This window comes from Monodon monoceros, unplaced genomic scaffold (genome assembly GCF_005190385.1).
Source record: "Monodon monoceros isolate NGI ecotype Baffin Bay Population unplaced genomic scaffold, NGI_Narwhal_1 Super_Scaffold_15, whole genome shotgun sequence".
NCBI lineage: Eukaryota > Metazoa > Chordata > Mammalia > Artiodactyla > Monodontidae > Monodon > Monodon monoceros.
In genome coordinates, this window is record NW_021703771.1 from 86889085 (window position 1) to 86902000 (window position 12916).

General features: G+C 43.4%; 1 protein-coding gene across 10 annotated transcripts in view; it reads left to right on the forward strand.

Annotated features, from left to right (window-relative positions):
- Positions 1 to 239: 239 nt before the first annotated feature.
- AFDN (afadin, adherens junction formation factor) overlaps positions 240 to 12916 on the forward strand; it is a 138740-nt gene continuing 126063 nt past the window's right edge. For all 10 annotated transcript variants that reach the window (XM_029223505.1, XM_029223508.1, XM_029223511.1 and 7 more), the window contains exon 1: positions 240 to 396. In XM_029223505.1, the coding sequence (XP_029079338.1) occupies positions 292 to 396 (105 nt within the window). In that variant the 5' untranslated portion in view covers positions 240 to 291. The remainder of the gene's footprint in view (positions 397 to 12916) is intronic.

Genomic DNA, 12916 nt, shown 5'->3' on the forward strand with positions numbered 1-12916 from the left:
GGCGGGCTGACGCGGGGCGGGCAGGCGGCTGCGGCGGGGAGCGGGGCCGGTGGAGGCGGCTGAGGAGCCCGCGGAGCCCGAGAGCTCGAGAGCTGAGGCAGTCGGACGCGGCCGCGGAGCCGGGAGCGCGGAACCGGGCGCGCGGAGCCGGGAGCCGGGAGCGCGGGGCGCCGGCCGGCGGGGCCGAGCCCCGATCCGGGCCCGCAGACCTAGGCGCGTGGCCCCCCGCCCGACCCCGACCCGGCCCCGACCCCGCGGCGGCCCGGGCGGGCGGGCGAGCGCGGCCGGAGGATGTCGGCGGGCGGCCGCGACGAGGAGCGGCGGAAGCTGGCCGACATCATCCAGCACTGGAACGCCAACCGGCTGGACCTGTTCGAGATCAGCCAGCCCACCGAGGTACGCAGCCGGCCGGGGTCCCCCCCTCCCCGGCGACGCCCTTCCGCCCCCCGGGACCCCCTCCCGCGCCGGCCGCGCCCCCGGACCCGGGGTGGCCGCGCCGGGCGCAGGCGGAGCGCGGTCACCTGTGCCCCGGCGGGGGGCGGGGGAGGCGGGCGTGGCGGGGACGTCTTTCGCGGGTCTCCCCGCCCGCAGCCGGGGTCGCGGCGCTCGGCCCGGGCCCGCGGACCTTTGTCACCGGGACGCGCGAGCATGTGACCGCGGCGGCCGCGGTGGGTTTGGAACTTGGGGGTTGGCGGCCGGGAGCGTAAAGTAAATATCGGGATAGTTGTTCCAATTGTGCGGCTCTGCTGATAACGCGGCCCGGAATTGAACTCCCGTGGAAAGAAGGTTTCCTCCCATTCGCTGCCTGCGCTCAGGTGGACGGGAGGGCGCCCCTCCCCGCGCCGGCCGTGCGCGCGTCCGCGGTGACCCAGGCTGGAGAGGGGGAGGGGGAGGGGGGAGGAGACCTGGGCTGGGGGAGGGGGCCCGGACCGGGCGGGGGGAAGATCGAGGGAGGGGGTGGGGCAGAGGACCTGGGCTGGGGGTGGGGGGGGGACGATCGAGGGAGGGGGAGGGGGGCTGGGCTGGGGGAGGGGGCCCGGACCGGGGGTGAGATCGAGGGAGGGGGAGGGGCGGGGCGGGGGGGGGTGTGGTGGCTGGTCCTGGGCGTGCTCCTGGAAAAGGAGGAAATCTCTCTTGCTCTCGGCCTGGGACAATGGTAGTTGTTTATAGCAAAGCTGCTGAAAGAGTTCCCAACAGTTAAAAAAACAACAAAAAAAATAGGTTTGGTCCCCATCCGCCGGTCTGGGGGAGGTGGGGGATGGGAGTGGAGGTGAGGGTCAGGGAGGGACCCTGAAAACCGATTCATCCCAGCGAGCGCTCAGAGCTGTGCTTGCTTCTCAGGCTGTAGTTGCACAGACTTTAGCCACACGAAATACACCTTACAGAGGATTTACGTCCTCTTAGGAAATTATTTTAATAGCATCTGTTTCTGATTTGCTGTAGTAGGTAGTTAAAAGTTAGTATTATTTACTAAAATGCCAGCTTTTTGGGCAGCAATACTGTTGGGCAAATTTGAACATTCTCATGAAATTTAATCCCTATCATTAAACTCCAGTTTATATTTCTGAGTAAACTTGACCTTCACCTTTTCAGCGTCTTGATTTTGCCTGTGGTGGGAAAGATCCATTTCTTCTGTCTTCCTGGGCAGAGCCATTTATCTTACTCCTTAGTTGAATACTAATATAAATTATTAGGTTCAGGTTGCCAGTTTGAACACCGATACTGAGTTACTCCTGATTCACAGCTCATCTTCTCTAATGATTTTATGAGTTAGGTGCTAGTAAGCAAATTGATAATATGTAGTTAAGTGTTCATTCATAGGCTTATTAGCACATCTTTTGAAAGGTGACTGCAGTAATTTGGCCTTCAGGATTATGTTGTCTTTCAGAATAATGAGTTCATTTTTCTTATCTCTGGCTTTAAAAATTCAGATGTAAAATATTATTTTGGTAGATAGTTGTTTTTTTCTGTTTGAATGGACCTATTTATATATATATATATTTTTCAGAGATTTCCCAAGTCTGGTCGTGAAAAGGAATATTTTTTCAGGTTAGTAATAGGTAATTCAGTTTACTCTTTGGGATTTTAAATTGCATTGGCATTTAAAAAAATCCTGAATCAAAAACAGATTAGAGTTAATTGATTTTATTAATTCTATTTTTAAGCACTCAATTGAAACTTTTTCTCTATTTTTTTAGGTATACGAGTAGTTATTAAAGTAAAACTGGCCTCTCATTTGGAGAGCTACTCTTTTCCTAGTTATTCTGTGGGTGAAAAGTTGCTGTGCACACGTGTTGAAGCAAAGCAAAAGTTAAAGGACATTTCTGGGAAATGATTATATATTTCATTGAGTAGTTTTTCCTTCCCACGTATATCTGAACATTTCAGTTTTTAGAAATGATTCTCCAGGATTATGTTGGAAAGCTCTTCATAATGAAATAAGTCGGTTTTTAAAAATACCTGTATGTTACCTTCTTAGCTCTTATATTATCTAATACCTAGTTGACACTTTACTTTTTGTTTTCTGGAGAACCTTTGCATGCTATTAAGTTTATTGTGGTCTTGGAAGTTGAAGCTTCGCGTTTAGCATGTATTTTTCATTATGATGTAGGTAAAAACTAAAGTTAATAATTCTCTAAATCGCTATTTCAAGGCCAACAGTTTCGATTTGCTTTATCTAAACTTCGTTGTCTGCAGTTTTTTACTATCTGAGAAATAATGAATTTTTACTCTATTTGTCCATCACAAGTCATTGTTCTTAGTTTTCTACAAGAACGTAACCATTATATTGGCCTTTATTATGGTCAGTAAATGTTGAGCAAATTTACTGCAGAATTTGATTTGTAGGAATATGATCTAAGCCTTATATGTATATATTTGGATAATCTTTTCTTAGGTACATATATGAGAGTTTAGTTGTGGTTTGTTTTCTTTTGATTGCTTTTTTGGGGGTTACAGTGATCAATATCTGTTATCAAATTATATAACTGTAGGTCATCTGTGATTGGTTTCAGGCAGCCTTGGATAACCACTGATCTGGGGTGTCTGTGTTTGGGAAGATGATAAACTTGGCTTTTTGCGTTACATTCACTTTTAAAGAACATTAGAATATGTTTTAAAATCAACTTGGTTAAGTTGGCTTCATATTCACCTTTGTGTGTTAAAGGGCTTCCAAAGAAAAAGCAGGTTATATTTTATCATTGTGTATTTTTCAACCCCTTCCTCACTCTGGATCCCAGGTCCTTTTGGAATTTAAAATGAGAGTTGATGATCTAAACTTAAAGTTGATGTTTTCTCACCAGGAGATTGATATTAAGCTGAATTAATATCTTGATTACTATGGGAAACTATAACTCATAATAAATGCTTCTGAGAGCTTTTTAGTCCTGTCTGTCCTTTTCTTATTTTTGATGTTAAGTCTTTATTTCCTTTAGGGATTTCTGATTATTTATTATGGCAGAGTTCTTGTTCCTAATCTCATTACCTCCTCAGAAGAGGGCTTCTCTAGTTACCCAAAGGTCTCCGTGTTGTTTTTTGGTGTTCTGTTGTTTGACTTATCCCAATTTTGTTATTATAGCCGTTGGTTTGTCTGAATCCCTCTCTGATTGCATGAATGCAGGAGCTTAGAGTTTTATTGTTTTAAACAGTTTTATGGCTGTCACATGGTAGGTGCTCAGTAAATATTTTGTGGAAAGAATACTGAATATGGCTTCCTTCGTGTGTACCTTTATCCTTGACAAAATAAGATACATGCTTTTTTAAAACTTAGTGAAATTGTCTTTTAGGATCTTAAAGATTTATCTTTTCAAGTCTTATTCTTTTGCATAAAGTTTACACCTAAATGCAAAAACCATACTAGGTAGCTGACCACTTCACTTCATGAGACATTTCTTAAAGTCATTTGTTTTATTACTTATTGAATTCATTGCCTTTTTTTTGCATTGATGGGAAAAAAGTAACCTAGAATTTGTGTGGATACCCATATATTCTTTATTAAAGGTAAATATGTTCTATTTTAATATTCTGATTAATCTTGAGAAGTAATGTGGTGATTCATATTACCCAGAGGTGTGTGTAAAAAATAACTTGCAGTTTGTCAGCGGAGGTGGAGTAGGCAGTCTTCAGATGAAGTAGTAGTAATTGCCTAACTTAGAGCTAAATCTCTATTTCAGACTAATGCTTAGGTTGTAACTATGCTTTATCATACAACTTAACTATATTTGAAACTAGTTTGAAAACAACAGTTGTATTATTAAACGTTGGTACATTAGAAGGTCTGTATTTCTGGTGAGTAATGTATAATGAGATAGGCAGTTGCCAGTGATGTGTTTTTAGTATTTATAGGTATCTCTGCTCCTTTTAAAAAAATCTTTAGGGCTTCCCTGGTGGCGCAGTGGTTGAGAGTTCAGCTGCCGATGCAGGGGATGTCGGGGACACGGGTTCGTGCCCCGGTCCGGGAAGTTCCCACATGCCGCGGAGCGGCTGGGCCCGTGAGTCATGGCCACTGAGCCTGCGCGTCCGGAGCCTGTGCTCCGCAACGGGAGAGGCCACAACAGTGAGAGGCCCGCGTACCGCACAAAAAAAAAATCTTTACTTTTTTTTCCTGTAATAATTGGTTGCAGTTTATGTTTGTGGGTGTGTGCTTGTGGGTATGAGATCCAGGCTCTGTGTCACGTTGTTTCCTTACCTTGTAACTGAAGCGGCATCTTGACTGGCTTCACTTTGCTGTGCTCCTGACAATGAAAAATAATTTTCCTTTATGCAGTTTATAGACTTAATGGAATGTAAGTGTGGTAAGCGTAGGCTTTTCTAGAACTATCAGTTTTTGATTGTGGTTAAGGGTAGAATAGCAAAAGTGGTTCTTTCATAGTCATGAAAGAATTTGATTTGCAGAAGATCAGGATATGGTACCAAGTTGGGGGGGTTAAGAGAACAAGGTTTAGGGTTATGTCATTAAGGATTTAATTGAGCAGTTGTAGTGTATAAAGCATTATTATTAGCGGTTGGTCGTTATTCTGGTGGTGTAGATTAATTTGTTTATAAACAGTTTTACCAGACTTGAACTTGGGTGTAATATCAGAAAATGCTAATAAATAATATAGCAGTTATTTTGATATTAGCTTGCTTTCCTTTATTATACATAAAATGTATATATGAGTAATATTTATGGAAATTAAACTGACCTCTTAATTGAACATTATTTTCAGGTTAGGTAGAGTGTTGATTTTGGTTCAGAATTTTGCTGTTGCTATTAGCTTCCTGGCTGACTGTATTTCGGATACGCTCGTTCACCTTGACGATGCCTAGGACGGCGACCTATACTTATGTTTGTAAGTTAGATACTAAGCAGTGAGCCAGATCCCACAGACCCCACTTACCAGGTCTGGGCGTGTCCCAGGCATTGGCTGACACTGACAGGCTGGCAGGCCCTGGGAATCCATTGGTGGCTCCCAGTCAGGGCCCCACAGGTATGAGGTGACGGTTGGTGTGGGCGTGCTGTCAAGGTGGACCATCTTTATGCAGGAGCTGTGCACGAGCTGGAGCTTTTCCTTATATTTGGGGTCATGGATGGGGTCTAAATAAAGCAGGCTGAGGGCTGGTGGGGGGGGTATTGGCTTGTCTGTCTCAAGTCATCTGGTTGAGATTTTGTTCTACAACAATAAAAATATAAAAGCTCACTTATCATTTTGGCATAGGTGATTGACCAGAACCATAATACATGTAATTCAGAAAGTGAATGTGCTTTATAAAGTTAAAGTAGGTACATAGAGAAGTATCAGTAGTTCACATGGAAGCCAGGAAAGTATTTTCCCAGTATCAGTGGATCCCAAACAGTAAGGATAATTTGAATTTTATACTGGCAGTTTTACAATTGTGTGTCATGAATGAAATTATTTACGGGAACCGAGATTGAATAGTTTACGATGACTGGAAAATAGCCAAAATTTCTGTGTTTTCACTCAAAAGAAGTTTAATGTTGAGGAAAAAGTCAGTTGTGTCACTTACAGAAAATAAGGTGTGAACTTTTGTCGCTCTTGTTTGCGTTGTCATGTTTTTAGGTTGGATACACACAGCATGCTTTGCTTTCTCAGGGCGGCCACTGCATCATAGTTGGGTTGACCTGTGGAGCACTGTTGTGACGACTGATCACACCAGGATGACAGGCGTGAGGGGGGTTCACTCTTCGGCGTGAACAAGATGAACTTGCTTAAATTGTTTGTTTTTTCCATTCCCTGACTTTACTAGTGCCGTTCGTGCCCATTTGATCTCGGCACGCTGGACAGGATCATTCACTTCTTTGTGTTTTTAAAGAAAGCCATTTTCCATTTCGGTTGGATGGAGTAAACTGGAAGAGGACATGTCACTGTTGAATCTGGTTCTGCTACCGTCGGGCAGTACAAACAGTGGGACAGGTGCTTCCAAAGGAGAAGTCTCGCCCAGCTTCCTAAAACTCCCCCTGAGAGTTTCACTGTTATTCACAGTAGAAGAGAGTTTGACCCTCAAAAATAGGACCCAAGAAAAAAATGCTCATTCGTTACTATTGTTTGGGTATTTTATTGGTTAAGAGCAGTCTAGCTGGTGTGTTTTATTCTGAATCATAGCTTACAGTTCTCTGTTGCTTGATTTCACACATGTTCTGTTAAAGGAAAATCAGACTTTGGTTTTGGCAAATTTAAACCATTTGTTCCTTTAAGGAATGTACCCTCTCTTTTTTTTTTTTTTTTTGCGGTACACGGGCCTCTCACTGTCGTGGCCTTTCCCGCCACGGAGCACAGGCTCCGGACGCGCAGGCTCAGCGGCCATGGCTCACGGGCCCAGCCGCTCTGTGGCATGTGGGATCCTCCCGGACCGGGGCACGAACCCATGTCCCCTGCATCGGCAGGCAGATTCTCAACCACTGTGCCACCAGGGAAGCCCCAAGAAATGTACCTTCTCTTTACCCTTGTTTGCTAATAGTGGTACTTTCCATGGTGACTTACTTATACTTTCTATTTCCTGATTTTTGCAGGAGAACTAACAAAATTTCTATCTTATAATTTCTTTTTGTGCTGCTCTTACCAGCTTTTGGTACTGAGGCTGGAGGTTGCCAGTTTTCTCCCCTTTTGCTTTGAATCTGGTCTAGTTCCATATGTTGAGTAGAGAAAATGAAATGTGAGCAGCAATACGGTCACCATTGGACACGATCAGATGTTTAAAAACCAGTGTATTCTTAACATGCGTGACTCTTGCTGTATTCATACTGGGTATAAAATGTATACCTTGGGAAGGTGTCTTTCAAATACATTATTTTTAGGTGGGTATTGATATTATCTGAATAAATTTCTGAGTGCTCCAGACTCGTAGAGAAATGCTTGTGAAATCTACCGTGGTTTGACATAAGTTTACAATATACCATGATTTTACATGAGCTCCTTAATGAGTTCTTAGGTTATGTTACATTAGATTTTTCACTTCAATGAATTTTTGTGTTGGCAAGTACTTGGGGGGATTATTGGGGTGATTATTTTTAAGAGACATTGGTAATAAAAGTAAGAATCAGTTATATGAAGATTTCTGGTTTGAACCTAAGTATTTTCATTTCTGGTACACAATTCTCCTTTGGAAGATTGTTTTAAATATTTTTCATATTCTGTTACATTAAGATCCATTTGTCTGCTTTGGACTTTGAATGGATCTTGTACGCATGCGTGGTTTTGTGCCACCATGCATTGACCATTTGGAAAACACTGGTTCGCTGAGCTATGTGGATTTTCCACATGTTGATAAATTTCTTTAAACAATATAGAACTATCCCATTGTTAATATCATCACTGACTAGAAAACTCTTAAGTATTGGGAAGCTCTCAAGCTCAGTGGTGGAGACACATTTTCAAAACGCCTAGTTTTCTGTCAAAGCTCAGATTTTATTGCCGGCAGCCCTGCCACAGCAGCACTTGAAGGAAGGGGCTCTCGCTTCGTTTGTTTCTGAGAAAAGGCCCAGCGTCCACACCCGAATAACTGTAGTTTGTCAGCAGCTCTTCCAGGTGGGAGTGGTGTTCCGAGAAAACAGCGGCTTGCTCAGTTCACAACGTTTACGCGGTCGCACACGTGCTTTTTCTTGAGAGAACCATCGGACTCTGATAAGTGGAACTTCTTTATGTGCACTTCGTATTTGGGCAAATAGAATATTGAACAAATATACTCAAGAGTCCAAGTGAAACTGGCCTTTTTTTAGGTGTGAATGAATAGCAGTGAGAAATACACGGACCGTTAGCACAGTTTGCTGCTGCTGCCTCAATTTGTGGTAACGTGCTGTCAGATTTACCTGTCATTACTTTCTACCGTCAGTATAAATGCCCACATGGTGAGAGAGGCTGATACTGCCTAAGTATTCGTACGAAAAGAGTTTTGACCTCACAGTTGACCTGAGAGGGTCTGAGGGGGGACCCCAGGGATTCCTGGATTACAGTTTGTGAGCTGCTATACTAGAATACTTAGTGATTGGTTTTAAGAGTTTTGGTTTGGGCTGATTTTTAAAATATATTCTCAGGTGGATATTAAAGTCTGTATTCATGGTATTTTCCAACTAGGGCTATAAAATTAACATGTAACATTTAAAGTGTGAACATAAGACTCATTATGATAGGTAGATTTTAACATATATTAATTTATTTTACATATATATTTGCTTAATTTTTGTTTATAAATACCTATTTTAATTCTTAGTTATCAGTAATAAGATGCAAGCATTTTTACATTTTTACTGTTGAAGGGTACTGGCCATAACCTAGCTAAAGCAGTGACTGTGAAGTTTTATTACTCTGATTCGCTCAGGCTGTGACCTGGGCCACTCCCTCCTGGGCCGGAACAGTGGCAGGTAGCGTGGTTGGTGGGTGTGTCGTTGATGTGGGCTCATGTCTTCAGGCGCTTGTCTGCCCTTTCCAGTGTCTCCTTCCCAAACATCAGCTCTGCATTATGCCAACCACTGACTGTGTAAGGATTTTGTTGTTGTTGTTGTTGTTAAATTTTATTTTATTTATTTATATTTGGCTGCGTCGGGTCTTTGTTGCTGCACGCGGGCTCTCTTTGGTTGTGGCGAGCGGGGGCTACTCTTCGTTGCCGTGCAGGGCTTCTCATTGCGGTGGCTTCATTTGTTGCAGAGCACGGGCTCTAGGCGCTCGGGCTTCAGTAGTTGTGGCTCGCGGGCTCAGTAGTTGTGGCTCGCAGGCTCAGTAGTTGTGGCTCGCGGGCTCTAGAGCGCAGGCTCAGTAGTTGTGGCTCACGGGCTTAGTTGCTCCACGGCATGTGGGATCTTCCTGCACCAGGGCTCGAACCCATGTCCCCTGCATTGGCAGGTGGATTCTTAACCACTGCGCCACCAGGGAATCCCATAAAGATGTTTTTTTCCTACTGCTTTTAACCAACAAACAGTTTGTATTTTCCCTTAGCTTTAATATATCTCCCGAGAGAGAGACAGACAACCCAGGTAGTATTTATATTTTAAAACTCGCCATGCACGATATGGAATTGTAATGCTTATAAATAATAGGTGAACATATTACTTCTTAAAATGCATATGGTAAAAACAAAATATTAGAATACTGAATTTATGTTAAAGGTTAGCAACACTTAAGATTAACTTAGCTACTCAGTGGCAGCTTTTTTGCAGCAGATATGTTGTGTTCTTCATTCACGGCTAGGTGTGAGTTCATTTTGAAACTTTGGTGACCATTTCCTTTCTACTGATAGTATTACTAAATTATTTTGATGGTGCACTGTTGTTAACCACTTAGTGAGACATGTTTATTAATAGACATCTTGTTTTAATTTACCAGAGTAATAAAATACAGATAAGAAATCTGAATTGCTGAATAAGTGAATTTGTGAATGATTCCTTTGTAGATCAGCTGAGCTCTGCTTCTTCAGAGGAGGAGCCTGCCCAGAGCGCCAGGGACAGTGTTTTCACCACATTTCATATTTAGGACCTCGAATATTTTGAAATGCGTTTTTAATTCTAGTTTGGCAAAGGTGACCTTGTTGAGTTCATAGTGCAGTTAAGGTTTTTTTGTGCCAAACTTGTTGATTTCGGGTTTTAAAAATAATTTTTTATTACCTTCATGAAATTGTTATTTTGGGAATATCAGGGACGGTAAAATTAAGACCAGTAAATCTGGAAAAGCACTAAAAAACCTTTATGATGTTCTTTTATGGTTTACTTTTGAAGTGTATTCTTGAAAATGTTGTTAGACATCAAGGAGTTAATGCATTTGCTTTTTTTCTATTATGGAAATTATGTGCTTATTTTAGAATATTTGGAAGCACTTGAAGCATACATGTATATTTAGTTGCATTTGGTTATTAATTATTTGCATTTTAACCAGTACTGAATCATGTTATGTTATTCATCATGTTATTTAGATTATCTAATCAGCCAGGTCTGTCAGGAATCCAGTTTTTAAAAGCTTCGTAGGTCATTCTGATAACAGTTATAATACTTAACATTTCGTGAATGTATAGTGTCTGTACACATGACATTAGTGTAAGTGCTTTGCATGTATCATCTCTTCGTTTTTATAGCAATCCTGTGAGGTGGGTACTTTTGCTAGAGTCTCATTTTGGTTGAAGAAACCAAGGCACAGGGAGGTCAAATAACTTGCTCAAGGGTATAGAACTGGTAAAGCTGGGAGCAGTGATCGGAACCCGGGTAGTCTGGCTCTAGAGCCTTCCTGTAACCACGATGAGAACTTGGAGAGTTAAGATCACTGCAATTTAGAAACGGAACAATTTAGAGCTTAATTTTAAGGAAGAACCACAGGCATGACACAGTGCATGTGTCATGTGCATGCGTATGCATATCTTATGTATACATGAGTGTATGGATTTTCATCTTGACTTTTTAAAGCCCTGTTATATCTTTTATCTTGGAGACAGGTGATTCTGTGTTTTGTAGTCAGCGTGGTGCAGCCATATTTTATTTTCTAACTGTACGCACACTGTTGGATACCTTGTGTCTTGCGCAGTAACCGAGAATTTGGTAGCTCCACTGATAGCCTTCCCGTACCCGGGGGAAGGAGAGGTGGGCCCTGCCTCCCTGAGGTTCGGGGCGCTCTTCTGGCAGAGGGCGGTGATTGGAGTCCGGCCGTCTGCCCACACCGGTGTACTTCGTCCCCTTTCCTCTTGATGGCCTCCTTCACTGCCTGTCTTCCAGACTTTGCTCTGGATCCGGCTGTGGCCCTGGCCCTTTCCTGGTCTGTGCCTCAAATGAAATGACAAGCAAAACTGCCGGGGCTCCGTTAATTTAACTTCATGGAGTGTTGTTTACATATTACCTAGCAATTTCCCCCCAGGTGACATTGGAGTTTCAACAGAGTCTTCCAGAGCTAATTCCTTGTTGGTTACTGACGGTTCTAACTAACGTCTACTGAGTGAATATTTGCCATTCCCAAACTGGAAGGGAGAATTACAGGAAAAACGGCCGTTTTGGAGAACAGTATAGTGGACCTTCGAGATCATACTCACTTACTCCTCTGTCATGAGCCTACGTTTTCTCTTCTTGAAAGAAATAGTAAAGCGTGGAGGAAGTTTCTCGGTGGGAAGTTAAGTGTACTTTTCTTTTATGAGCCAAGGGCTGAGTATTTGATCATGGGAACCACGCGTTAGCATACCCAATTTGTGATGACAGCAAACTAAGTGTACTCAGTAAACTAGTGTTACAGGGTGATTAGATGCATGTAACTTCAAGTTGTCACCCATCATATTTTCCTTATTTGTATCAGTTTGATGTTGCATTTGCCTTTAGATTCTGTGGTTCATATTCTAGCACAAAATATAATTTAACTTTAAAGTTATCATTAATTTTTTTTACTGAGTGGCGCCTGAACTATTAAATATTACTTGTTTGTGGTTTGCACAGCTTCTGAACACGTTTCCAGTGCTTCAGGAGTGTTTCCATTTTATTGGTGTAATGACACTTGTAGACATTTTATCTTTAGTGTAGTTACAAATGCATGCGATTGGTGTCAACAGCTTGATTCCTGAGAAACATTACAGACTTTATGTTAAGTACAATGATAATTCTTGTTTGCTTCTATGAACGTGTGAGCAAAGATTTTGGAAATGGTTATGCACTTACTCCAGGGCCTGAGTGCTGTGAGAAATTGCTTCTGTGGCATATTTGTTTTTGTTTCTTTTTCTAGTGGCTTAGCCCTGTTAAAACTATGGCACTTAAACACTTCTCTTGGGTTTGTCATAGGCTAATGCAGTGTTCATTCATTGAGACTAATATTTATTGAGTGCCTCCATGTTTTAGGCTTTGTTTATAGGGCCTGGGCCTACACAAGAGAAAGCTGAACTGCTCTATCTGAGGGAGGGAAGGGAAACGAGACTCGGAATAATGGCCCCATTGTGCCCTAAGAAGAAAGCTTAAGCTGTGGCCCGCAGTGCCGACAGCGCCTGGACCTGAGGTAGAGCCCTGGCCCTCCCACGCGGTTCCTGTGACCCTCTCTGCCGCCGCGTACCCATGGGGGCTCACTCAGTGGTCACCTACTGCGTGCCAGTCGCTGCGTAAGTGCTGAGCCTGCAAAGCTTAGTGGACACCTGATCCTTTTCTCAAGTAGCTCCCATCCTAGTGTGGCAGGTAGGCTGAAGGGCATGGCAGTAGTGTGGTGAGTGCTCCGTTGGGATGCTGAGGGGCAGGGGCCTCCTTACAGACTGTTGAGATGGGTCTTGAGATGATGGGGAATTTTCCCTGTGGATCGGGGGAGGGTGTTCCTGGCAAAGAGCGTTACTAGTGCAGCAAATATGTGTTCATCTGATACCTGTGGGGCGGCGGCGATCAAGGGAGACACCTGTGTGCTGGTTTGGAGGAGCCGGGGAGCACGTGGGGGCCGGGGGAGCACGTGGGTGGGCACAGTAAACAGCTGTGGAGGCCCGGGGA